Source organism: Puma concolor, chromosome B3 (assembly GCF_028749965.1).
Source record: "Puma concolor isolate L17-30 chromosome B3, mPumCon1.1.hap2, whole genome shotgun sequence".
Lineage (NCBI taxonomy): Eukaryota > Metazoa > Chordata > Mammalia > Carnivora > Felidae > Puma > Puma concolor.
In genome coordinates, this window is record NC_141672.1 from 87,925,002 (window position 1) to 87,952,646 (window position 27,645).

At 49.4% G+C, this 27,645-nt stretch overlaps 1 protein-coding gene across 1 annotated transcript; it reads right to left on the reverse strand.

Moving 5' to 3' along the window:
• Window positions 1-1,804: 1,804 nt before the first annotated feature.
• Window positions 1,805-26,898, reverse strand: PLA2G4D (phospholipase A2 group IVD). The gene is made up of 20 exons (XM_025919597.2): window positions 26,752-26,898; window positions 22,353-22,425; window positions 22,050-22,186; window positions 21,331-21,462; window positions 20,575-20,615; window positions 20,188-20,230; window positions 18,796-18,859; window positions 18,269-18,396; window positions 17,368-17,478; window positions 17,203-17,240; window positions 16,887-17,022; window positions 16,432-16,568; window positions 15,023-15,245; window positions 8,672-8,789; window positions 8,123-8,260; window positions 7,774-7,881; window positions 7,442-7,633; window positions 6,999-7,165; window positions 5,940-6,126; window positions 1,805-4,838 (listed from the first exon to the last, which is right to left on the reverse strand). The coding sequence occupies exons 1-20, from the start codon at window positions 26,794-26,796 to the stop codon at window positions 4,612-4,614; spliced, it is 2,445 nt and encodes an 814-aa protein (XP_025775382.1). The 5' UTR covers window positions 26,797-26,898; the 3' UTR covers window positions 1,805-4,611.
• Window positions 26,899-27,645: the final 747 nt, after the last annotated feature.

Genomic DNA, 27,645 nt, shown 5'->3' on the forward strand with positions numbered 1-27,645 from the left:
TTCTCCTTGCTTGCTCATATTGATGAAGCCAGCTGCCGTGTTGTGACCTTCCCTGTGGACAGGCCTAGTGACAGAGAACCAGGGGACAGCCTCAGGCCAACAGCCCATGGGGACCTGAGTCTTGCCGGCTTGACCTGTGTCAGCTTGGAGGCAGACCCTTCCCCAGCTGAGCCTTGAGCTGATTGCCAGTGATGGCCTGGCCCACAGCTTGAGTGCAGAGAACCAGTTACGTCATGCCTGGACTCCCAGCCCACAGAAACAGAAATGAGCTCCAGGAAACAGTTATCAAGAAATGGAGTTGACAGGCATCCTGGTCTTCCTGAACTGTATGGAAATGAGTCTAAGATTTCACCATTCAGGATGAGAGGGCAGTTTTTTTCTTTCTAATAGATACTGTATTAGTCAGGGTTATTCAGAGAAACAGAACCGACAGGAGATACATATATAAACACATATATGAGAAAGAGAAGGAGGAAGGGGAAGGGAGAAGGGAAGAGAGAGATTGATTTACTGTAAGGAATTGGCTCACACAATCATGGAGGCTTGGTGAGTCCAAAATCTGCAGGGAAGGTTGGCAGACTGGCGACTCAGGGAAGAGTTGCAAGGGGTCCAAATGCAGTCTGCCAGCAGCTTTCCCTCTTGCTATGGTAGGTCAGTCTCTGTCCTATTAAGGCCTTTAGTTGATTAGATGAGGCTCATCCATGTTGTGGAGAGTAATCTGCTTCACTCAAGTCCACTGATATAAATGTTAATCTCATCCCCAAAACACTTTCACAGAAACATCTAGAATACCGTTTGACTAACTATTGGGGCATTGTGGCCCAGCCAAGCTGACATAGAATTAATCATCACGGATACTCTATATCTGGTTAAGTAAATGCCCTTCCATTCCTAACATATTAAGAGCTTTTCATAAATCTTGCATTTGTGTTGAATTTTATCAAGCAATTACTTTTATACTATTCTCATTTGGTCTATACCTTGTTAAATCAAATTTAACAGGAAAATAAAATATCCTTCAGTTCACTCGTTGCATCCCCACTGCCACAAGCCGTGTTGGTCAGAGAGCAGATTGCCAGCACAGACCCAGGAGCAGCGATGAGGCAGCTTGGAGGGCCTTCCTGTCCCTGAGACAAGCCCTGGGTCTGGGCCTTGCCCAGGAGGGGCCCACAGGCTGCAGGAAGAGCCTTGCACAATCCACATGGAGACTGTGGGTGGGCCTGACAGCTGCCTGAGTTGTAGGCCTCACTTGGATCAGGATGGGGCTGATGAGACCTCAGGTAATCAGGGAGCCTGGGGTAAGAGCAGCAGGTTGGGGGGCGGTGGCAGTGGGAGACAAACCTGCTCACACGCACACATGCACACTCATGCATCAGGGGTGGCCTTGAGCCTCAGTCCAGCCGGCTCTGGGACGCACAGAACTCTGGCTCTCTCTGGCTTTAGAGAAAGCTCCCCAAATGGAATAAGTCTTGCTTTCTTTCTTCTTCTTTTTTTTTTTTTCCTACTTGTGCCCCTGTCAGTCCCCAGAACATAGGTGCCCTGAGTCAGCCAAACCTCAAGGTTGAGGGAACAGTCCTCCAGACTGCCGAGTCTGCCCGGGACTTCTGACCCCACTTGCAAGGGAGTTACCAAACTGCAGCTTGAGGGAACATCCCCTTTACAAGAGAGCCCTCGTGACACCAGCTGGAAGTTCAGGGGTCCCGGGATGACCCTCACTTCAGATCAGCTGGCTACCAATTCCAGGGTCCCCAGCACCTCAGCTTTGATAATTGGCCAGAATGACTCACAGAACTCAGGAAAGATCTCTACTTACAATTACCGTTTATTTGACAGTGAGAGGGTACAGACTGAAGCCAGCCAGAGGGAGAGATGCACACGGCAGAGTCTAGGAGGGGTCTAAACATGGAGCTCCCAGTCATGCCCTCCCCACACGGTCACGGACCCGACGGTGTTGCCCTCATCCACCACAGTGTGTGACAATACCCACAGAATATTACCAACTAGGGAGATTCACCTGAGCCTTTGTGCAGAGTTTTTCCTGGGGCTTGATCACATACTGCCCATGAGGCTGACTTTGGTCTCCACTGGTCTGTCAGGCTCATGGCTTTAGTCCCAGTTCTTCTAGTCCCAGTTCTTAGGCAGCAACTAATACCGACTGTTCCAGAGTCCCCATCACAAATCACACTATAAGGCTGTGCAGCGGCCAGATTCCCAGGCAAACAAAGACACTCCCGTCAGGCAGGCCATTCAAGGGATGAAGAGATCACCGCTCAGTAGCCCAGAGCAAAGGCCTGACCTCTGTTCAGGTATGGTTAATTCTTCATTGTACAGTAGGACATGCCATAAAGTAAGTACCCAAACATGCAGTGTGGTGTGACAGCCTGGCTTGATTTTAAAGCCTCCAGGGACGCCTGGGTGACTCAGTTGGTTAAGTGTCCAACTTCAGCTCAGGTCATGATCTCACGGATCATGGGTTTGAGCCGTGCGTCAGGTTCTGTGCTGACACCTCAGAGCCTGGAGCCTGCTCAGGATTCTGTGTCTCCCTCTCTCTCCTGAAGTATTTCTTCCTCCCCCACTCATTCTCTCTCTTTCTCTCTCTCAGAAATAAGTAAGCATTAAAGAAAGAAAGAAAGAAAGAAAGAAAGAAAGAAAGAAAGAAAAGAAAAGAAAAGGAAAGGAAAGGAAATCTCCAGTTCCAGTGCTGGCTTTGCACTTTTGAGTTTAAGTTACTTAACCCTTATTCATGCCCAACAAAGTTGGAAGGCTCACAATTGCTGATTTCAAAACAGACTACATACTACAGCCATCAAAACAGTGTGGTATAACATCAGGATAGACAAACAGATCAATGAAAGGAGCACAGATAGACACCCTTGCGTTCACAGCTGATTTTTCGGTGAGGGTGTCAAGACAATTCAGTGGGGAAAAAACTGCCTTTTCAACAAATGGTGCTGGAATAACTGGATATCCACATGCAAACAAGTGAAGTTGAACCCCTATTTCACACCATATACAAGAGTTAACTCAAAATGGACCAAAGACCTAAATGTAAGGGCTAACACTATAAAACTATTAGAAGAAAACATAGGTGTAAATCTTCATGACCTTGGATTAGACAATGGTTTTTTTAAATATGCCACCAAAAGCACAAATAGCAAAAGAAAATATAAATGGCACCATCACAATAAAAAACACTTCCCTGCTTCAAAGGATATCATCAAGAAAGTGAAGAGGCAACCCATAGATTGGGAGAAGACCTGCAAATCATATATCAGGGATCAGGGATTTGTATGTAGAAAATATAAAGAACTCTTACAATAATAAAAAGATACATAATCCAGTCAAAACGGGCAAAAAGATCTGAATAGATAAAAGAAGAAATGCAAAAGGCCGACAGTATGTGAAAAGAGCCTTAACATCATTAGCCATTAGGGGAATGCTGATAAGATACGAAGATACCACTTTGCACCCACATGGACAATTAAAATGCAAAAGACAGAAAATAATGAGTAAAACAAGTGTCAGCAAAGATGTGGAGAAACTGGAACCCTCGTGCAATGCTGACAGCAGTGGAAAACGTTGCAGCAGCTTTGGAAAACTAGCTGGCGGTTCCTCAGAAGGCTAAGCAGAAAATTACCATAAGACCCAGCAATTTCACTTCTAGGTATACATGCAAAGCAATGAAAAACACTGTCCACATACAAGTGTGTATATGAATGCTCATAGCAGCATTATTCATAACTGCCAACAAGTGGAAACAACCCAAGGGCCCATTAACCAATGACCATTAGGTGAAGTTGGGCCATCTACACAACGGAATTGCATTCAGCCTTGGAAAGGGGTGAAGCAGAGATACCTGCTACAATGTAGATCAATCTTGAACATATTACGCTAAGTGAAAGAAACCAGACGCAATAGATAGGATTCCATTTATATGAAATAGAATAAGCAAATCTGTAGAGACAGAAAGTAGATTAGTGGTTGCCTAGGGCTGGGGAGGGAGGGTTGACGTTGACAACTAAGGGATGAGGGTCTTCCTCCCGGGGAAGTGAAAATCTTCTCAAAGTGATGACGGTGGAAGCCGCACAAGGAAAAACCACAGAGTCATACGCTATAGATGGATGAATTATGTGGTATGTGGATTATAGCTCACTAAAGTTGCTTACAAAGAGTATAAAAGGAGGATGAGAAAAAGGAGGAGGGGACGAAGAGGGGACTCTCAGGACATACTGTGATTCCTGATGCCTGGAGCCACCTCTCAGTCAGGCCATCCCTTGCCCTGCTTGTCCCCACTCCTAGTCTCAAGCCTCAAGCGTGTACCCCAAATCTGTTCTGTTCAGCATGAAAGTAGTCACACATGCACTTTTGTCCGGTCGGACCACTATTCTACACTCTGGTCTGGTGAGGAACTCACTTTCAGCTCCTCTCAAGCCAGCGATGAACGTGAGGGAGAATTTGGGTCGTGAGACTGGCTGCCGAGGAAGCCCAGGCCTGGGACAGCCCAGAACTCCAGCCCAGTGAGGGCTGGAGGGCTGTGGCTGTAGCCAGCTGTGCTCGGGTTAAGCCCTCAGCCCCTGGAGGGTCTTCAGGGTGCCGGGTCCCTGAGCAGCCTCAATTCTGTGCTGTTGGAGGCCTGGCCCCCAGGGCCCGGTGTTTCACGGCCATCCTCAAGGCCTGCAGAATGGCATCCTGGCTGTTCCGTACATTGTAGTCACTAAGCTGCAGCAGGCGATCAAAATCTTCCTCCTTGTAGGTCATGTTGAATAGGGAATAGGGTGAGGCGGTCCCAGTGAGATCCACCTGGCCAGCTGGGAGCTCTGTGGGGCTGCGTAGGACACCTGTCCAGAGAGGGGAGGGGTTAGGAGTAGGACCCAGAGGCCTCCAGGGGTGGGCAGAATGAAGCCTTGCGACTGGGCACAGGGGGGCGCTGTTCCTCACTGAAGGGGCTCCTTGCTGTCCTCTGCCCTCTATGTCCTTTGCCCAGAAATATAAATGTGGCTAGTATATAAACACACTATTTTGAGATCTGAAGGGTTTGCTGCTCCCCACACTTCCTCATAGCAATGCACTTCCACTATAAAGGGAACCTCACAGTATCTCTCTGTATCACCTTCAGGGGCAAGGTGGAAACAGTGGGACAACAAAGTCAGGTCAGTGAAAGATTCAGCCAAGAGTCTGAAAACCAAAGGGATTTTTGCTTTGTAAGAACCAGTCTTTGTTGAGAGAGAAAGAGAATTCCGCAACGTGGGCTGAGCCTGTTAAGGGTAGAGCTGGAAGGTTTGGAATTAGAATGGGAACCAGCAAGCCAGGAATAACGTACAAAGGTAGAAGTTAAGTTTTCCCACCAGAGGAGTTAAAGGTCTGACCCACTGACAGGAGGTGAGGATTGGAAGGCCTGTGATGAGGGTTTACATTTCAGGGGCCCCAGAGTGGAGTCCCAGCTTCCTGAGAAAAGACGGCAGGCTGGGCTGGGGTGGGAGGGCAGAAGCCAACTGAAATCTCAGGTAGCTTCAGGGGAATCTGAGAGCAAGGGGCCCAGGGCCTCTCTGTCCTGGCTGTCTAGCAGTCCAACAATGTGGGGCCTAAGCACAGGTGGAGATGACTGCAGACGGGGGGACAACGCAGACCTCTGGTACAGGGATTCCCATATACCACCACGGAACAGGACTGCTGAGGAGCCCAGGTGTAGCTAGGGAGGCCGGGGGAGGGGTGCCTGGGGTCATGACAGAGGACAGCATCACAGTGACTGTGCCAACAGAGAGCCCCTGTGAGGATGCAGCACCCACAACAGAAGTCAGCACACTGCCATGTCCCAAACTGGGTGGGACTAGCCTGAAGACCCCCTCCCTTTGCTGGCTACAGGAGTGCTGGGAAGGACCCAGGCCGTGCCTCTGAGGGTCCAGGCTGCCAGGCTGTTAGGAAGGGAGGGGATGCCTTACCAGGGGCTGAGTGGTCCTTAAAGGAGGCATTGACCAGTGGGAAGTGCAGCAGGACAGGGGTATCAGGGTGAGTGGGGTCCGAGAAGAGGTGGCACTCTGTTGGCTGGTGTTGGTCCTGAGGGTTGGGGTCCACTCGAGGGAATGGCAGTCCCCGGGCCCGGCAGTACAGCTCAGTCTGCTGCAGCGTCTGGTTGGGGAGAGGGGGGCCCAGAGAGAACCAGCTACTTCCTGGCCATCCCAGGTCAGTGCTCTTGAAAATGCTAGGATAGCTCTAGCCCAAACTGACTGCTCAGTGTCAAGACAACCTGGTTCTGACCTGCGTGGGGTCTAGTGCCTTGGAGGGAGGCGAAGGATTCCAGTGATCTTCAATGTTGTTTGGTTAAAATCTTTAGGTGAGGTATAGACCTAGCACCCTTGCTCCCACTTGGGATTCAAATCTGGGTTATTCACAGGGCACCTGGGTGGCTCAGTCAGTTGAGTGTCCGACTTTGGCTCAGGTCATGATCTCACGGCTTGTGAGTTCGAGCCCCATGTCGGGCTCTGTGCTGGCAGCTCAGAGCCTGGAGCCTGCTTCGGATTCTGTGTTTCCCTCTCTCTCTGCTCCCCTCCCCCCCCCCCACTCATGCTGTCTCTCTTTCTCTCTCAAGAATAAATAAAAACATTAAAAAAAATTTTTTTTATCTGGGTTATTCAAATCCCAGAGCCTAGAGAGCCTCAGTAGGGGACCCACTTCTGTTCCTAGGTCCCCCCCAGGGGGGCCTGAGGGGATGGATGTGGACAGGCCAGGGTCTCCTCCCAGTTCTGTCTAGCTGTTCTTCTTGGGGTGGGTGTGGTGAGCTACCTCCCATCTGCCTGTCCTGGGAGCCCAGGGCCCCAGTACCTTCATAGCCCTTCTCAACCAAGGACCCTGGCAGGAGTCTGTGGGTTAGAGCCTGTCACCCTTCCTTCCCCTTGGGGACCCAGGAAGTCAGGGCCAGTGGCCCAGTGGCCCTTTGCTTGCCCCTGGAGCATGGCCTGGCTCCAGGCCCCAGAGGGTTCCCATGAGGTGACCAGAAGCACCTTAAAGGGTGAGGATAGGGAGTAGTCGAAGGAGAGTATGAGGTCCAGTCTGCGGCCTGGCCGGAACATGGAGGGACAGCTGGTGTTGAGGAAGTAGCCGCCATCTACCAGGCAGAGCTGTGGCTCCTGAGGCGTAAGCTGACCAGGGGTGGAGTCTAGCTCACAGTCTAATGGGGGAGGCAGTGATAGTCAGAGGCAGCCTCTCCACCACAGATCATCTACCTTTCATACTACATTTCCCTCCATGTCCCCTTCTAACTTCTGGAATCACTCCCTGAAAGCACACACCACCCCAGCCCTTCCCAAGACCTTCCGCAGGCCAACCCTGGAAGGGAATGCTATGACCCCACCTCCCCCCAAGTCCCCCGCCGGTCCTAGCCATGGTCCATTTCCACCTGGGAGCCTAAGCCTGTCACCTGGGGATACACGGCAGGGGCCCTCACCTGCCCAGGTGGAGAAGTCTCTCTGGCTATAGTAGTCCTGGTGCAACTGGAGGCCCCGAAGGAAGTTGAGACTATGCTGGTGGAGCGGCCTGCCTGTCAGGAAGCCCTTAAATGCCTTGGCCAGCATTGTTCCGGGTTGCAGCCAGGAGGCCTCCAGCCGTGAGGAGGTCCTCACGGAGGCAGGAGACTCCTCTGGGTTCAGAGAAAGACATTGGTCCAGTGAAAGGCCTGGAAATGCCTGGCCCTGCCTCCCCTCTGATAGTGCCCTCCCCCAAGCACCTGAAGAGGAAGTAGACTCATTTCAGGCTCCTCGCACTGTCCCCCCTTCTCACCCAGGTTCTTAATTTTGTCCTTGACATGCTGCTTCCAGGTGTCATCAGAGCTGATGAGGTCATACCAGGCATCCAGCAAGTTCAGGGACAAAACGTTGCTCCAGATACCTGAAGGTCAAACCCCCACCGAAGTCACCCTCAAGCCTCAGCACCCTGCCTCCCATCACCTGGAGGGTGGGGACGGAAGAGGGGAGTCAGGTGGGCTGCCCCTGCAATGGCTTTTCCCCACAGCCCAACTCCAGTTTCCCCCACCTCCAGGGGCTCTGCCAGACCCGAGTATGGGAATCATGTCTGGGCAATGAGGCCTGGCCCAGGACTGGCTAGAATCTTCCGAGTGACCATCACTCACCTTCCAGAAAGCAGATCCGGGACTCAGGGAGCTTCCTCATCAGCCGCCCCATGAAGAACTCAGAGCCAAAGAGATCAGAAGGGACAAAGGCTCCATACTTCAGGAACCCCACCTCATAGGGTGAAAACTCTACCCACTCTGTAGGAATAGGAGCAAAAGGCAGGAATGAGAGGAGAGTGGGTTGAGGAGAGCCCCAGCTCTGACAGGGGCCAAAGACACTGCCCCCCCACACAGGCCTTAGCCTCCTCTCTGCCTGGCTGACTCCTGGGCTCACCACTCCTCCACCCAGCCCCTTGACCACATCCCCACTACCCCACAACCAGGAGAGTGGGCTCTGCTCCCTGGCTCATTAGCCCATCAGAACCTCCTCCCTTCCAGAAGGCTGGGCACTCTGTGTACGAGTTTCCTGTTTGAATCCTCTGAAGGCCTGCTGGGTGCACAGGAGGTATGCACGTACGTGTGTGTATGAGTGTGTGTGTGTGTGTGTGTGTGTGTGTGTGTGTGTGTGTGTGTGTTGGAGGGTAGTGTGGACAGGACTAAAGACTGTACCCTTGAAGTCCAGGGTCTCCAGATGGTTCTCTTTGACGTTGAGGCTCAAGTAGAGGGGCAGAGGGTTCTGGCCCCGCTCCAGTGCAGCTCTCTGTTCCGACAGCTTCTGATCCATCACCTGGGGTGGGAGGCATGAGGGCTTAAGTGAGGTAGGGAGCATCCTGGAGGCACAGGCTGAGGGGGAGGAGGCAGCTCCCCGCTGGAATTTGGGTGGCATGGGTGGGTGCACCCATCCAGTTTACACTCCCACCCCCATATTCTGACCAGATTCAGGGTCACCATGGGGGACTATGGAGGTTGTGCACTGCACATGTCTCAAAAGAATGCCATTCACAAGGACTACTGTGTCAACAGCAATACCCTACCTCTGCTCCTATGATTCCGTTGGCCCCATCCTTATGGGTTCAAGGGTGGAGTGGATGTGGGCCCTGACACATGGACACAAAGGCACACACACACATACATTGCTTTCCAGAAAGGACACAGGAATCCCCTTTCAGTACACATTGTAAGCTCTGTCAGGGGATGGGCTGTCCCTTCTAGATTCACATGGATGCAGTTCAAGTTTCAGCCCTTCCAAAATGCTTTCCGGTCATCCTTGCCTCTCCCTCTTCACCCTCTTCTTTCCTGCTTTGCACAGTTGAAGTTGTACCCCGTTGATTAGTCTTGCCTCTGTTTCCAATTTTCTCTTCAATAAAACTCCAAGTTCTGCCTTGATGGCAAGGACTGTGGCTCGCCTTATCGAGGAGCCTCCACAGAACCTCACGGAGTTCTAGGAGCACAGAAAGGTCTCCCTCTATCCCGGACCAAGGATGCAAATAGGGTTCATTTCCAGCATCAGCAAGGTTAATGGCGGTGGCTGGCTGGAGCCCCACCTGGGGAACGAGGCTTCCACAGGTTCTGGCTGCTTCTGCCAGACACAGACACACCGTCCCTCTCTTAGGCCCTCTGAACTGGAAGGCACCGCACTCAGTAGCCAGACCTAGGGGTTTCCCAAACTGCCCTATCAGCCCTTATGATCTGATTTACTTGGAGAATGTGCTAAATTAAACATACAGATTACTGGGTTTCCTCCTGAGAATCAGCAAAAACCACTTAGGAATTTGCTTTTTCTTTGGTCTCGCCAGGTGATTCTGATGATCAGCAGATGTACGTCCCAGGATGCTAGCCCTACCTTTCCAGTGAGGAGACCCCTCCCACACGCCCGGTGTACCCCATCTTCCCCCTGCAGCCTCTGTCACTGATGCATCATCTTTTCCCCTAGTTCTGCACTAGTGCCCAATAGGACTTGAGTTCTAGGGAAACCACAGGAAGAATCCCCAAATATAGCTTAAGCCCCTGGCACTATTTGTCATACGTACAAGTCAGTCCCTCAGGTGTGAAGTGTGTATGTAGTGAAGAGAGGAGGATCTTGATCAATACCTGCAATTTCCCTTCTCAAAGGGTAATAATTCTCCAATTCTCTTCTTTTTATTTAGGCATCCTGTTTGTCTGCTCTTTTGTCTTGTACGATGAGGGAAAATGTGTCCTTTATTTACTCCAGATGAACCATTTCTGACCTGGGGGAGAGGGTCAGCACACTCCACCATCTCCTGAAATAATACCCAGCCTTCTTCTTCCTTTTTTTTTTTTTTTTTTTTGAGAGAGAGAGAGAGAGAGAGAGAGAGAGAGAGAGAGAGGAACAGAGAGACTGGAAGAGAGAGAACAAAGCAAGAGGGGGAGAGAGAATCCCAAGCAGGCTCCACACCCAGCATGGAGCCCCATGCAGGACTCAATCTCACCATTGTAAGATTATGACCTGAGTGGAAATCAAGAGTAGGATGCTTAACTGACAGCCACCCAGGCGCCCCTCTTTTTCTTTCTAATAGCTCACCAGGAAGTGGTGGCAAGCCTCTGGATCTCCAGACCCCCAGTTTCCAAATGAGCATCCCCAACCCTTCAGAGCACCAGTCTGATGACTCAGGAGTCTCCCTGAGGTGTGGAAGCTGAGTGCAGTGTTGGCCATGGGTTCATGTGGTCTAGGCACTGCATTGGGGTTGGGGGGTGGAGGGGGCGGAACTAAAGGCAAAGCCTTTCTGTCTAGAATTGAAGAAAAACACGTAAGACCTTCTTAACTCAGGAAAACATGAGAAAAACCGAGTTTCTTCCTGAGGAATGGTGAGTAGATTCTAAGCAGTTCAGTGCTTGCCAGCAAAAGATAAAAGAAAAATGTGTGAGAGACATAGTTTGAAAAGCACTGATTATAACTGGTGTATTTTCAAGCAGGTTTTTACAAAACCACGACAATATTATAGAAGTGTGTAGACTAATAACGTCGTTCTGTGTAAAGTTCAGGTTATACTATTTCTCTAATAATACTTAATATTAATGAAACTGTGATTTGTTATGGAGTTCTATTTTCTGACATGTAAAATGACTTTTGGAGCCATGGATTGGTATAGCAGGGAGATAATAAATGCTTCTACCCAGCAACTTAAATTTGAAATACATACTACATTTTTTCTGATTAAATAATTATTTTAAAAAGCATGCAGTGGGGGTACCTGGGTGGCTCAGTTGGTTAAGTGTCCGGCTTCGGCTCAGGTCATGATCTCATGGTTTGTGAGTTTGAGCCCACATCGAACTGTCTGCTCTCAGCACAGAGCCCACCTCGGATCCTCTGTCTCCTTCTCCCTCTGCCTCTCTCCTGCTTGCACTCCCTCTCTCTCTCTCTCTCTCTCAAAAATACATAAACATTAAAAAGTTTTTAAAAAGCATACAGCGAATGTTAGCTTTAAGAGATAAGGCAGATAACTAAGAAAAAAAGACTATTTGAAAAGCTTTAATATTGAAATAAAAATTTTAAAACCACACCAGTGCTCATTTTTAAGGACACATTGTTTGTTCAACAAGATCATAAGATTTTTTTCCTGGTGAACCAAAAAAAAAAAAAAAAAAAAAAAAAAACCACAAAAAAACCAAAAACCCCAAAACCTTATTAAGTTTGTCTTTTAAAAAAAGACTATAAACCTTGTACATAAAACCATGCATGAAGTCATTACTGGAGAATCAAAGGGTAATTAAATAAGAGTGTTCTTTATAGCCTCAGATCAAACTGCATTTTATAGCACATCATAAATAAACTTAAAAGAAGCTTCTCCCAACTCTATAGTAACCATACCTCCACCAGACGGGAAAGCCACTAATAAAACACTGTATCCTCACACCAGAACATGAACTTAAATAATAGACCTAAACAACACACAGGATATATTAATAAAATAAAAATATTTCAAGTAATTACATTGGTTTTATAAATTTAATGCCATTTCAATAAAAATTCCAAAAATTTTCCCATGAAACTTGACTGGCTGATTGCATTACACGTATAGAAGAGCTAAGGCCCAAAAGGAGCCAAGACAATTCTGAGAAAAACCAAGGTGGCAGGTGGGGGTAAGTCAGCCCTGTCAAATACCGGCACGTACTACAAATGTGGAGTCACTAAGCCAGGGTAGTGTTGGCACAGGGAATCGGCCCCATTCGAATGGAAGAGAGCTCAGGAAGGGTCCCGTGAGTGTGTGAGAGCTGACAAGTGAGACAAGTAGCAATGCAGACTTGTAGAGAAAGAAGAATCAACAAGTGGCATTAGGAAGGTTTGCTATCCATATAGGAAAAAAAAAATGGATTCAAGTCCACATAATACTTGAAGATATATTCTGAGTAGATTAAAGTTCTAATTGTGGAAAACAAATCTTTAACACTTTAATAAGGGTATATAGGAAGAGATTTTAGGGGCGCCTGGGTGGCGCAGTCGGTTAAGCGTCCGACTTCAGCCAGGTCACGATCTCGCGGTCCGTGAGTTCGAGCCCCGCGTCAGGCTCTGGGCTGATGGCTCGGAGCCTGGAGCCTGCTTCCGATTCTGTGTCTCCCTCTCTCTCTGCCCCTCCCCTGTTCATGCTCTGTCTCTCTCTGTCCCAAAAATAAATAAAAAAAGTTGAAAAAAAAAATGTTAAAAAAAAAAAAAAAAGAGATTTTATAACTTGAGGAGGGAGAAAGATTTCTCTAGCAAGACCCTAAAAGCACAAACCATAAATAACATAATGAGACACTGGATTATATTAAAACTATGTATCAAAATCTAATAGAACTGATAAAGGATTAATATCCAGAAATGGATAATAATATATTAATATTAATTATTATTTTAATTATTTTTAAATATTATATTTATTATTTTTATATTTAAATTATATTTAGATATTTTAATTATTATTTATTAATTATTAAGTTTATTAAACATTTATTAAATATTAAATTATATATTTATATTTATATATTATATATTTTATATATTCTATTCTATACTTAGATATTATAAATTAAATATTAAATTAAATATTTATTGAATTTTAAATATTCTTAATTATTAATATTAATTGCTATTAATTAATAAATATATCAATATCAAGGAAATGGAAAGCTATAACAAAATTTTGTATAGCACCCATAAAATGATCAAAAAATTAAAATTTTAAAGAGCACGTAAGAAAAAGAAACCATGATACATTGATGGTAGGGGTGTGAATTAATGAAGCCTTTCTGGACAACAATTTGGAGAACAATTTGGCAATAGGTAGGAAAGCAAACGATACATGTGCCCAATGGCCTGATAAGTCCACTGCTGGGTGTGTATCTTCAAGACTCAGAGAATCTCTAACATTTGTGCACAAGGGGACTTGTACAAAACCATTTCTACAAGTAACATTATATTTTTCTTAAGGATGTATAATAAAAGGTGTATAATAAGATAAACAATAAAAGTAAAGTATGTTATGTACTTATGTTTTGTATTATACAATACAATAACGTGTAAGACCGAAGATATGAGTGTGATGATAAAACCAAATTCAGGATGGTGGTTCCCTCTGGGGTGGGAGGGAAATGGGACTGGGGAGTGAGCCACAGGGGGCTTCAACTCTTTCTGTAACATTATATTTCTGAGGCTGGTTGGCGAGATTGTGCATATTCATTACGTTATTCTTTCTGCTTTATGCATTTTCTTATCAGGATTTTTATATCTTGATAATCTGAAGATTATCATAATATTTAAATAAGAAATACTGATTTTTATAATAAATGTTTTTAAACTAATAAATACAAAACAAGAATGGTTGGTAATTTCCAAATACCATTGTGCTTGCCAGCAAGAATAACATTTAAAGAAAAATTCAAAACAAAGCCATTTTGGGCACTCATTCATTTATAAAAAATCTTTCCTGGTCAAACTCCTGATTCCCAAAAATAAGAAAGACAAGAATCCTTTCTCTGCTAATATATTTGATAGTTTACTTTTAATTATGAATGCTGACCTTTTGTGTTTTAGTTGTTCCACATACTTTAAAAGAAACATTTGCATAATTATATGTGGTAAAACAATAGTGGGAAAATAGTGCTTCTTCCTTAAAGAAGCAATGTAAAGGGGTGACTGGGTGGCTCAGTCAGTTGAGCAACTGACTTCAGCTCAGGTCATGATCTCACGGTTTGTGAGTTCGAGCCCCGCGTCGGGCTCTGTGCTGACAGCTCAGAGCCTGGAGCCTGCTTTGGATTCTGTGTCTCCCTCTCTCTCTGCCCTCCCCCGCTCATGCTCTGTCTCTCTCTGTCTCAGAAATAAACATTAAAAAAAAATTAAAAAAAAAGAAGCAATGTAAAAAAAAAATGCATACCCTCAGTTTTGTCTTAATGGTGTTACAATAACAGTAAAGAAATATAATACCTAATACTTAATGCTTACTCTATCCCAAAGCACTACAGAATGCTCACAACAATGCCTTGAGGTGAGAGCTGTTCTCACTAAATCTCCCCTCTCTCTCATCCCCCCTGAACAAATGAGAAAACTGAGGCACAGAGAGGTTAAGTAACTTGCATAAGAACATATAGCTAGTAAGAGGTACTGAGATTAAACCCAGGGAATCTGGCTCCAGAGTCTGTGCTTTTAACACTGCCATGAAGATAGAGAAGAAGAATACATTCCATATTGCAGTATTGATAAAATAAAAATTGCTCAAGCAATCTCTCTGACACCCAAACATAATGTGAGACTTTCATTTCACTGCCGAACTGACTTTGGCATTGACTGGTCCCTAAGCTCTTGAGAGATCCATAAATTTCTATTTTGTGGCAATGAACTGAAGAATAGCCTGATTCAAAAAGGCAGCATCCCAAAGTAGGGCAGACACTGAGACACTGTGGTTCCTACTTCCTCTAACCACAGATCCCCGTCTCCCTCAACCTGTGGGAAATGCACACACAACTGCAAGGTTGCCCTGGTCCCGCAGGTGCACATATGCCCTGCCTGGCAAGCAGGTGCCCTACCTGGCCATGCAGCATGGACTCCAGCACGAGAGCCCACAGGTCCACAAAGGTCTTGGGGTGGCCCTGCTTAGCCCGCAGCTCCAGCTCCCGGCAGTAGCTTGCTAGGCGCTCTGGGGAGAAGGCCTCCAGTTTGCTCTTGGCCAGGTGCTCTCTAGCACATTTGATGGGCCCTTCGAGGTCCCCCTGTGACCACTCCGGGTCCCCGTAGAGGTGGGCCATTGTCCTGGGAGAATAAAGGGACAATATGGAGGGAGACGGAGGTCCAGCTTGGGTCACTGCAACACTTCCCTCCCACTTCTCCCAACATGGCACTCCTGCAGCTAAGGCCCTGCCCATCTAGAGAATGTGTCTCAGGGCTTTCTCTCAGATCAGCGCTGTCCAATATAATGTGAGTCACATAAGTAATCTGAAATTTCCTAGTAAGTACATTTTGAAAAAGAGAAGGCTAGTAAAAATTAATTTTAATAATGTTTTAATTCAATATATCTAAAATTTGTAATTTCAACATGTAATCAACATAAAAAATTGACATAAATTTATATTTTTCAAACTAAGTCTTCAAAATCCTTGTGTATTTTATAACGCATCTCAGTTTGGACTTGCCACATTTCACGTGGTTGCTATCCACAGGTGACTAGCAGCTACCGCATTGTATGGAACAGATCTAGACCCTACGCCCATCTTCATGGGCCTGTCCTCAAGCCCTTTAAGATGCTGCATGTCAACAGCTATCACCTAAACTCCTCAGAGTTTACTCTTCTTTTACTCCTTAAAGTCACATTTCAGTAAGACTCAAAGGAGTGAATCTCTAACAGTGAAAAGCCCCACCTCTTCATAGGCAGAGTCAGATACAGGGAGGCAGTGGTGTCTTCAGGCAAGATAGTATCTCTCCATCTAAATTTCTTCATCTATGCGTTAGGGGCAGTAAGAGAAACTACCCTAGGGAGTGTTATAAGGATTTAATGAGGTAACAACAATTAAAGAGAAGAGAGCTACCAATTTGGAGTTCCTGGTACTTATCATACATGTTAAGTGTTTTACTTGGGCTGTCCCATTACAGTCCTATGAACTATGTACTACTATTACCCCCACTTTGGAGGTGAGTCAACTGAGAATCAGAGGAAATAAGTTGCCCAGGAAGTGGTGTTGCAGAGACTCAAACCCAGCTCCTTCTGAATCAGCTGCCTTATACCTCTTCGGTAGCATGGAATGATGTCCTACAATGCCTCTCCCATGGCAGGACCTCTGTAACATCTACTTCCTCCCTTTTGAGAAAGTCACTTTTGGCACCTGTCAGACCGGACTGCTCACACCCATGTGGATTCCTCACAGAGAAGGTTCCCCTGGTGTCTATTCCACTCCCCTCTGGGACCTGATCATCTATGTCTTCCAGTCCCCAGGGCCCTCACCATGTGGAGCCTGAGATGCCACTGAAGTAGGTCACACAGTCCAGGAGGCCCAGCTTCTGTAGGGCCAACAGGTGGCCGTAGAGAGACGTCATGGCCCGGGCACCTCCTCCTGTGGCCATTATGCCCACAACAGGGACCTGGACCACACACAAAAATAGGCTGGCTTAGCAAGGACTCAGGATGAAACTACTTCCTGGCTCCAGGGAAGGGACCTCATGGCCAGGGCCTGATTGGAGTCGGGATTAGAGCTAGTACCCAGCCCCTCCCCAGGAAGTGACAGATCTCAGCCCCGGACAGATCCCCAAAGAGAATGAGAACCCCAGAGCTTACCCCCTTCACCACCACCCCCTACCCCGCTCCATGTCCACTCCCATGTCTGCTGACTAGAGTGTCTAGGGAGGGCATAGGAATCGGGTACTTCCTTAAGGTCATTCCAAGGTATTGCACCCCCAAACCTCATCCTCCTGTAGGTCTCTGTCCAGCTGCAAGACCTGCTTGAGAGCCTTGGCCACCACCTGCTTCCTCCTGCTCAGGAAAGCTTTCTCCTCTGCACACAGATCAAAGCCCAGGTGCATAGCCAGCTCCTTAGGGCTGGGCAGTAGAAGATCCAAGAGTTAGGGGACACCGCATAGCTCAGCCACTGGTTGGCCAAGCCCACAACAGATGCCAAATAACCTCCCTTCTCCCATCCCCAAAGGCCAGCCTTTGCACAGCTCTCCCCTGCCCCATGATCATCCCTCACTGTCTCCCACAGATATGAATGTCCCTTACCAGCCCTCAGTCTTGAGCTGCAGCCTCACTTCTGGGGCCTGAAATCAAAGCAAGAGACTGAACTAGGATGTCTTAGACCCTGGAGGGAAAGTGGGTAGACTCTGGGGGCCTGGGCTCCCCATCTTTATTCTCACTGGCACTTCCCATCCAGTTGAAGCCACTTACGTTTGTAGCAGGAACGTTAATGGTCACCTCCTTTCCCATGGCCAAGGACCTTAGAGGCACAGTGAGGTGCTCAGCTGACTTGTCTGAAGTCCAGGCATTCCTTTCCAACCTCTGGAGGGAAATATTCATTCATTCAGCCAATCCTTACTGAGTATCTAGAGAGTGATCCAGACACAGTCCCTCTCTGATAATATGAAAATAATCACAATATTTATAATTATTATAATTATGGTAATTAAAATTACTAATTATAAAAATTCCTGCTAATATTTATGGTTCTAACTGAATTATGGTATGAATTTATAATGAATTAGGTAATGAACAGATGTTAGTAAGTGTTGTAAAGGAAAAAAAATGTTGTAAAGGAAATAAGCAGTGTGATATGATACAATAACCAAAGGTGGGGTGTGTGGGGTCTATTTAAGATGGGGAGTCAAGGAAGGCCTCTCTGAAGAGGTGCTATTTGAGCTGAGATCTAAAAGAAGAAAGAGGAAGTAGAGGATCAGGCAGCCTTGAAAGGAGTCAGAGGTAGAAGAGAGAAAGCACTTGGCATGTTAGAAAAGCAAGAAGAGACAAGTATGGCTAGAGCATCATAAAGAGGGGGAGTGTGGACCAAGACGAGGCAACAGAGGTGGGCAAGGGCCAGGCCTTGTGGGCACAGATATGGGATTTTAATCTAAAAGCATCATTGCAGGAGCCATTGAAAAGGTCAGACAGTCTGACAAGGCATAACAGCCCCCATGCCCACTTGAGGCTCCTGGTGATTTCCCTGTCTTGCCAAGGGCTTAGTGTCTAACTGGGGGAGGCTGGCAAGGCCACAGGAGCCTGGTGTTGGCCTGAGAGGGGCCCACAACAGCTGGAGCTGGCCCAAGGCTGGGAGAGCTCCAAAGCAAAGACCTACCTTCAGATGCCCACTCAGTTCTGCCTCTTGGGCTGCCATGTAATGGAAGCGGAAGGATGCTGTGCGTAGTGCAGAGGTCTGTGTGTCTTCATATGAGCCCTTCAGCACCAACTCCAGCTCATCCTGATCTAGGGAGAAAATGGGCAGATTAGCACAAGTGGAACAAGAGCCAGGAATCCCGGCAGGGTCCCAGGGAAATCGGCAGTGCTGCTTGAACTTGGCCAAGGCCTGGGAGCCCGGGCCGGTAGACAGGATTCTGGAAAGAGCCCTCCCCAGTCTTCTGGGCCCCACAACCCCCATGGGACTCCTACCTCCTGCTACATAGCCTCCTCCAGGTCAGGGGACCCTCCTGCCTAGAGGAGACTTGTTGCCCTTGTCCAGTGCGGGCAAGAAGAAAGAGGCAAGCTCTGCTCGGCTGCTCACCTCCCACTCTGTACAGGTTTCCAGTCACCCCATCTAGCAGAGACCAGACCTGGTTCTGAGCCACCCTCAGGCAGAAGCCAGACCTGGTTCTGAGCAGGCCTCACCTGTGACCGTGGCTGTGCTCCCAATGCTGACCAGATGGACATCCAGGCATGACAGCTCTCGGGCCTGGGGCAGACCATATCATGGGCAGGGGGCTCTGGAGGGAAAGCTGAGGTCTCCTTGGCTTTGCTCTCAGAACCCCTCTCTCCCAAATCCACCACACACAGAACGGGAAGTGAGGGCCAGAGTGGGACTGGAGGCAGAACCCCTGACTCGAGACACCTCTAATCTGCTGCAACTGCCAAGTCAGGTGTTCTGGAGCAGCCAGGAGAGTCCAATCTCCACCCTGCACACCCCACCCCCAAGCTTTCCTAGATTTGCCAAACATCGGGGATCCTTGAAGGCCACCCAAGCCTCAGACACCGTTCTTTCTTCTCTGTGTTTCTCTGGACTCAATCTGGAGAGTGTGTTCTACCATAACTGCCCCCAAACAGTAGCGTGCAAACCACTGGTCTATGATTGGAGAAGCCTTTACAATGTTAACAATGAAGGTACCTCCCGGCTGTCCTCCTGTTGACCTGCTGGCCAAATGAGCCCGCAGAATTCTCTGTAATGCCTGTCAGCTGACACCCACAGTCCACCCGGGTCTTGTTACCGATGCTCTCCTGTAGATCTGCTGACTTTATCAACCCACCACTGGTCTCCATCACTCAGATAAAAAGCAGCTGCCTAGGTATGATGATTTTAACGTGCATTTGTAAAAGTGATACTAGCCCATCAAACAGGCACTTGCACAACCCTGAGGGTAAATGCTTTCTTCAGTTTGAGACTCTATGTGCCTTACCTTACCTTAGGCCCAGCCCTGCTCCCAGGTCATGGCTGTGTTGCTCACCTGTGAGCTTTGAGTAGAAAGTGCATTGGTTACCACTGCAGCTATGTGAGCTTGCTCTGTTTTAGAAGAGCTGACCAGGACTGTCCAGTGTCTCAAGGAGGAGCTGACTGACCCCCTGACGCTATCCCAGAGCCCCCAGATTGGAAGCAACCACACTGGAAACTCCCTCTGAGCCTCTGCTATTTCAGTACTAACACCCCAGCCCGGCCTGGCCTTCATGACTCGCTCACCACCTTCCAAGGCTGAGAACTTAAGTCCATCACAGGTGACAACACTGTCAGGAACACCTAAAATTCCCCCAACACTCCCTCAGCCATCCAGCCTTGGGCTACAACCTCCTCTCTGCAGAGCCTCAAACTCTCTCTCTCCATATTCCCTGAAGGCCCTGGCCCCTCCAAGCCCCAGCCCCTGATCACAGCCCCGGTAACCACCTATCTGGGAGGCCAGGGGTGGTAGTACCACAAGCCTCTGTCCCTGCCTGTCCCTTCCGCACCTCCTACCTCAGTTTCAGCTCTGGGGCCCCTCCCTCAGATGCCCTTACAAGCCTGAGGAGAGTGGTTACCACAAGGACGTTGTTGGTGATGAGGTTTTCTGGGCGTTCTGACCTGGAAAAATCAAGACATCAGGAGCTCAGCCTGGCAAAGGTGAATACTCCCTGCACTGGGCTGTCCCCTCACAGGCCAGCCTCCAGCCTCCCTGGGGCCTCCCCAGGGAGATGCTGAGGGACCATAAGTCCTGGGTACCATTCATGAGGGGGGTGCTTCTGAAAAGTGCAAGGTGAGGAAAGAGAGGGACAGTGGGGCCAAGGAAGCAGTGACTTTCCTCTAAGACCCCCCCACCCAGACTGGCAGGGGTGGGGACTGAGGGATGGTGAATCTGGGTCAAAGACATTTCCCTAAATAAATCCTGGGTCCTGAGACACTCCCCAGACTGTGTGATTGTTACTCACGTTTTTTCCATCAGGAACTCCACGTCCAGCTCCTCCTGTCCCTGAAATCAAAGATAAACAAGTCATCAACATTTACACATATCTTTGGAGTTGACACAGTTCTTTGACAACGCACTGTCTTGTCTCGAGCAGTGTCTCAGGGATGCACAGTATAACAATTCTTCCCACTTTACAGATGAGGAAATTGAGGCTTAGGGAAAGATGGTCTACCTGCCCAAGTTACCTACAGCTGATAAGTCTGCAGAGAGCAGTTCTCTCTTCTTGGCAGGGCTGAAGAGAGGGATGAGCACAAGCCTAAAGAGGCTTAAGGACACCCAGGGCCCATCTCCTGTTCCTCTTGTGGGGAACCTGACCCCAGAACCCTGCCTTCCCACTCCTTACCTGCTGGAGAAAGAGCAGAGGCCTTCATAAAGCAGGCCTTGGGTACCACGGGAGATCAGAGGCAGTGAGCAGGAGTGATGGATCCCACAACTGCCCCAAGAGTTAGTTACCCTGAGCTGTGTTTTGATGGACATTAGGAAGTTGTTCACCACTGAAACCTTCCTCCCATAGATGACTAAAATCCCTCCACGGAGTGATTCAGTCTGTAACAGTCTAGTTAAGCCTTTTCCTTTCCTATTAATGTGTCAATCTCTGGGCGGGGTTGCCATCTTTCCAGAACGAATTCAACCCAGCAGCATCCCAATAGATAGGCAAAACTGTAACTTCCTCAGCCTGGAGCTGAGAGAGGTGGGGCCCAAGGGGATCCCCACCCACCTGGGGACGCAGGGAGAAGGTCTTCTGGAGCAGCTGGCCAGGGAGGACTTCTGAGACGTCATAGAGAATCTTGAAGCAGGCATCATCCTCCGTGACGGGGTCCTCATCATAGATGTTTAGCTCCAGAATATTCTAGGGACCCGAGAACAGCAACTTGACACATTATTTACTCATTACTGTACTTCACACCTGTTGAAGCTTTACTTGATGTCCAGAGTCAGGAAAGATTATTATGCCTCCATACTTTGTACTTCAAAATAAAAAGGATAGTAAAGCTTCAAAGCAGTAAAAGGAAATCCAGCAAAGTTCCTAATCTCCCCCACCCTTTGTTTTTTATAAAAAATAAAATCCTTTCAGTGTTTCCTCACCTCCAATCTCCCCCCACCCCCTGCCGCCCCCGCCGCCACCCCAGCTTGCTGGTCCCCCAGGGCACCATATGTACCAGGAGCTTCCATGCATTTATCTCATTTAACCTCACAACAACCCCATCAGGAAGGGATTCTTCCTGTCTCCCTTCCACACACGGCCTTAGAGAGGACCAGCAACTTGCCAGAGGTCAGACTCACAGCCAGCTGCTGGGTCACACATTCTCTCCCACACAGCCCTATCCAGGCTGGGAACAAAGACACCTCCCCAGTGTCTCCGACTGAGCCCTGGAGGGAAATGTGTTCCAAAAGAAGGATATAGTCTGTCCTTAGGAGGGTGGCCCTGGCCTTTACCTTGACCCGACTCTGGATCAGGAAACTGAAGGTCTCATTCCATACAGGATGACTGGAGTTGGTGATTGTTTTGGTTTTAAACTTTGTCCCAGGTGCAGTGGGCAGCTGTAGGGTCACATAGGGGTCTGCCTCACTCACTGCCAACATCAAGAGAACAGCGTCAGAGAGAATTCCTTACACTCCTCTCCAGGGGACTCACCAAGTTCCTGCCACAACCAGCCCAGCCCCCAGGTTCTCGCCTGGGCCTTTCCCATAGGGTCTGGTCATCTCTGCACCCCTGGAGCCCAGGAAACCATTACTCACACAGGTCAGCCCAGCCCAGGTTCCTGGCCTCCAGGACCTTCACAGTAAGCCGCCAGCAAGCAGAGGCCTCCACCTGGAGAGAAATAACAGACTATTCAGTCCTTCCCGCCTAAACTCAAGCCCACCAGTCTGTGCTGAGGTTTCTCCTAAGATGCTCCATGATGCTGCATGGCATTCTGGGGCCAAATAGCCTGTGCCCACCACTATCCTCGGGGCTGTGGTTCCAGGCTGTAGCAGTCAAGGCATGGCAGGCCACCCAGGGGGTGGAATTTGTGGGATCCCCTCCCCTTCAGGGACAGGATTGCACAGTGCGGTGGTGAAAGCAGGGAAATGAGGGCCAAGGAATGGCCACCACACTGGACATGTCACTTTGGGGTTGCCCCCCACCCAGGGCCCCCAGAGAGGGCAGCCCTTTGGTGAAGCATGTGAGTCTGCTGTTCAGCACCCCTCAACCCTCTGGACAGGACATGGGACTCGACACCAGGGAGGCTGGACCCTGGGAAGCCCAGTCATCTGTGACAGCCATGGGCACTCACCCTCTCTTGAGTGTGAAATAGGAAACTCCAAGAGCATCAGGCCATTACCGTGAGCAAGAGGCCATTGTGAACTAAGGCACTGGGGAGGCCACATTAGCCCACAGACAAAAAGCCCAGTGAGGAGGAAGAAGGAACTGAGTGGGCACAAGTGCACAGGGGCAAAAGGAGCAGAGGTGGTGAAGGACAAGCAGTAGGCAAGTAGGATGCACCAAGTCCTGCTGGGGACAGGGCACCCGGGGGCTATCCTCACATCCCTACTGCTGAGGGCCTTGCCACTGCCTAGATCCCGGGTGCCTAGGGTTTCTGTTCTTCTTGAGGCCTGGCTATGGAGCTGCTACTGGGCACCCTGCGCAAGGTTCTTAACAGCAAGTCCCTGCGGGCTGAGGTAGAGGTGACACTGTGCTTGCACGATAGACATTCGGCCTCATGTGGTGGGGAGATAGTGCTGCGATGACACCAAGGAGCTTTCTTGCTTTGTGCCCTCCCACCATCAGTCCTTTCTGTGCCCGTGATCCAGAAGTCTCCTTCCAGGGCCCATCTCAGCTTTGCACAGACGCTGCCTGCTGGGGGCTGCCTCAGTGTCCACAGACCAGCTCTCTATTCCCACAGAGAAACTTAAAGGACAATGGGCCACAGCAGGGTCGCTCAGGACCAGTGCCCTGTGGGTCCCCACATCACTGTCCTGCATCTTCATGCTGAGTATCTTTGTCATTTCTGTCAGCTTTCTGGCAGAGCATACGTGATACCCAACACCCCCCCCACCCCGAACCCCCTATAAGGCCTACTTGTTTCTCCCTTCTTGGGGCTTAACTCCAGTGACACTAGCAACACTTTGACCCTACACGCCCTAAGCCAGAGCTTATAAATGGTAGATATTTCATGGCTTTTTAGACACCTGGTTCCATGTCCTCCCTGCACCCAGATTCTATCACTGCCTGGACAGAGGAAGTGCTGGCTGGGGTCCTGGGGCGCAGGAGGGAGCTGTGCTTCCATGCCCCACTCCAGGACAGGGCAAGGACAGAGGCAGCCCCTGCTCCCCCTCATTCTCGAGGCCACAGCCTGTGGGCTGCTCTAGAGCCACATGGGGCTTCTAAGTGTCCCCAGTTGCTCCTTTCCGGCCAGTCACCGTGCCCAATTTGAGCATTGTTGCCCATTTCTCTCTCTGGTCACCAAAAGCCTCTCGATCGCAGAAAGCCCACTGTTCCCTGGCGGGATATTTTTCCAGGGTGAAACCCTATTTCTTGTCACACCTAAAACCATCAATGTTGCAGAGCACCAGAGGATGGGCTGTGACAGTAATTACAGTGACTAGTTACTACTGAGGGAGGTGGAGTGGGGTGGTCAAGGCAGGCTCCCAGCCACAATAGCTGGATCTAAACCCTGGTCCTCTGCTTACTTGCTGTGTGACCCTGGACAAGTCACTAAACCTCCCAGTGCCTCCAATTCCTCATATGTAGTGGAATTAGTAGAGGCTAAATGTGTTAACACCTGTAGAATGCTTAGCAAAAAAGTAAAGTTTCCAGATGATTGCTCTTATTACTGTTTAGTAAGTGCTTGTCATATTTCTAGGTGCTGTACTAAGCATGTTATGTATTCCAACTTGATTTATCCTCCTGACAACCTCCTAAGATAGTACAAGATAGTATTCTGCTTTCCTCCCATTTTACAGATGAGAGAACTGAGGCTCAGAAAGGTCAACTTGCCGTAGGTCACAGAGTTAGTAGGTGACATAGTCAGGATTCAAACCCAGATCTTTAAGGCCAGAGCTCATATCTCCTGTGCTGTTCTACCTTCCCAGGACTTCGCTTCTTTGTAAAAGCATGCAACTTTCCCCCACTGCCCTGGGGATATATAGACAGCAGAATTTCATAGATTTGTTTTAGACCAATATGAATATTGAACTAACTAATAGGATTCTCCTGAGGGCACTGCGGCTTCCCCTTCCCTTTTGAAATGTCCTCCCATCTGAAATCATCCCATCAATCCTTAATTGATGACTGACCCTGGATGCTTATGGAGAGCTTCTCCAGCAAGGACCCCAGCCCAGCTTCCCGGAAGATCCTGGGAGTACCTCCCTGCTGAGAGTGTCAGCCACTGTTTCTCCCAGGGCCTCCTCCAGCCTCCTCCCTATGGAGAGACTCAGTGCTGACCCTGGCTCAAGACAGGAGATATGACCCAAGGAAGTTTAAGGGGGCTAGAGTCCCCATATAGGGGTCTGGAGTATCTGTGACCATGGGGTCTTCATCAGGAGGAGAAAAATGAGCAGGCTGCCTTTCCCCCTGTTGGCACCGAGGGACCTGTGTGGTAGAGGAGGTTGGAGAGAGGGAGGTTGGAAACTTCAGGAACAGCCTCAGGCCCCGTGTCTCCTGAGTCATGCTGAGCTGATGCTCCCAGATCTCACAGCAGGCACGTTCCAGAGCAAGTCCTGGATGCTTCACCTGTCCTGCCAGCTCAGCTCCTGCTGCCAGGGCAGGCTCCAGTTCCCTCTTCCAGCAGGAAAGACGCTGGGTGAGGCCACTACTGAGGCTGCCCCAGGAGCCGACTTGAAGGCTGAGGGTAAAGGGTCTGGTCTTGGGGACTCAGTCAGTCCCAACAACATCAGCTACAGGAAAGGTGTTTTCCAGGCATGTGGGCCGACTCAAGCTCCCAGAGCCACTTCACCTTGAGCTTCAGTTTTGCCCCTGGGCTGGGCCTAGAGCAGGCAGAGGGTAGCAGGAAAAGATGCCCGGCCTTCCCCAGGGAGACGAGGATGAAGACAGATACTTCAGAAACTTCCACAGCTGAAGGCTGTAGGCTCAGGGGCTCAGGCTCCTGACGGGAGGAACAGATTGAGCCCGGGCTGTCCAAACCCTCCACCACCATCTCCTGCAGCCTTGGGTTCTTCCCAGCCCCCCATCAAGGCGTTTACACTAATGTCCACCTTGGAGGGGGTGGTCTTCTAGACCTCAGGTTGACACGGGCTGGGGCAGTAGGTGTCATCCTTCAATGGAGGGGTGTCTCTCTATCCTTCCCCAGATTGCCTGGTCCCTGGCCTGAGTCAGGCAAGTCTTCTGCAGAAACACCAGTCTGGAACTGCTGGACTGGATCTGACTCAGGCCTGGGTCTCAGGGTCAAGGTTCCAGAGACCTGGCAACGTCTGAAGAATGAGGCAAATGCCTCAGGACAGTGTGCTTAGCACACTTAGCCCCTGTCATGGCCACTGCCTGGGGCACCAGGGGAGACCTGAGGAGCCAGTCCCTCTGGCCTTGGTCCACAGCAGAGGAAGACAAATCTGGGCTAAGGGGAAGCACATGGAAGGAGTGGGGCTAGTCGTTTATAGACCTCTTTGGCCTGGTTGCAGCCTCATCTCTTGGGCCCGGGAAGTAACTGGCAGCGAGTGGGGAGTTGGCCTGGCAGACCTCCTGAGACACACAGGGTGGTCCCTTGGCCCCAACCATTTCCAAGAAGTTCACTACCTGCAGTGGTGAACTATGGGCCTGGTGGGGTATCCTTTGGTGACACGTAGCCACTGTGTTCTCTGATGCAGCCTGTGAGCTTTTGTGGGAAGGAGGGTAAGAGCCTCTAAGGGGGCTACTGGCTGATCACTCACAGTGGAGAGGGAAAGCTCTGGTCTCCCAGGCCCTCTACTTTTATGAGAGCTGATCATCTATCCACCCCACCCACTCCCCATCCCCAAACACAGAACCCCTTACCTTCTACTTCCCACCCTTGGCCTCTGCCTAGGCTGAGACCCCAGCTCTGGGACCCAGGCCTTTGCCAGAGGTCAGAATTACCTCGGTGTTAGCTATGTCAGGCTTCTCAGAATGCACCCTGGCCCCAGGCCCTGCCCTGAGCGATGCCCAAGGGCTTGGCAACACTGTTACCTGGTGAGGATGGCCAGGTGGTCCCCTAGTTGTCAGTCTTTCCATACTGACACTCCCAGGCTCCAGCTCCTCCCAAGATGCCAGGTCCCTCGCTGGCTGGCAGCAACTATTCCAAGGGAATGGGACTGTGAATCTGCCAGGCTCCGAGGAGCCATGATCCTATAAACAGGTTGGGGCTCCACCCCCCCAAGTCACTCCTTTAGCCTAGCACCTTCTCCTCTTCCCCAAGAGGCTGGGCCAACCAGCATCTCCAGAAACCTCTGGCAGGGCTCCAGGGCCCGCAGGTGGAGCACCCCTTTCAGACACGGAGCATCAGAATTGCAGATGCAGCAAGGAGGGGAGACAAGTCCTAGGAGCAGTGGCAGGGAGCTGGTTCTCCTGAGGCTGAAGGTCTGGGCCAGGGTAGGGGCAGAATTGTGGCAACTGCAGCCCAGCCCCAGCCTGAGCCAGATGAGCCTCTCAGGGAGGAGGGGAGAGGAGGGCTGAGTATATGAGAGGAGATAAGAGGCCAGACCTCCTCAGCAGCTCTCTGCCGCCAGGATCCTGGGGATGCTGGGGTGGCCGGCCCTGTGCAGAACCTGAAGAGCTACAGGGGGCTCTGGACTCTGGTTCTAAGCCCCTCACCCTCAACTGTACCCTCACTCCTTTCCTTTGGCTAATCCTAGGAATTTAGAGGATTTTCATTAGACTCAAATGGCAAACCTACCACATAAAGGTAACAGAGACAAAACAGGAAACTCTTAGACTATGGATACCACAGAAGAAGACTTTGTGAAGTCACCTGTTTAAACTTTTCAGTGTACACAGTGGCACGAAGTGTTCTCCTAAAAGGACGTGAATTCGGTGTTTTCACTGTCAGTTCACTATGTAATTTAACAATATGATTTGTTTTTC

Excerpts from the sequence above, each read along its gene's own strand:
- PLA2G4D (XM_025919597.2), bottom strand. The coding sequence starts at position 26,796 with ATGGAAAGACTGACAACTAGGGGACCACCTGGCCATCCTCACCAG. Across the intron at positions 21,463-22,049 it reads TGATCCAGAGTCGGGTCAAG|AATATTCTGGAGCTAAACAT; the intron begins GTAAAGGCCAGG and ends TCGGGTCCCTAG. Across the intron at positions 16,569-16,886 it reads GAGACCTACAGGAGGATGAG|GTCCCTGTTGTGGGCATAAT; the intron begins GTTTGGGGGTGC and ends TGTGTGGTCCAG.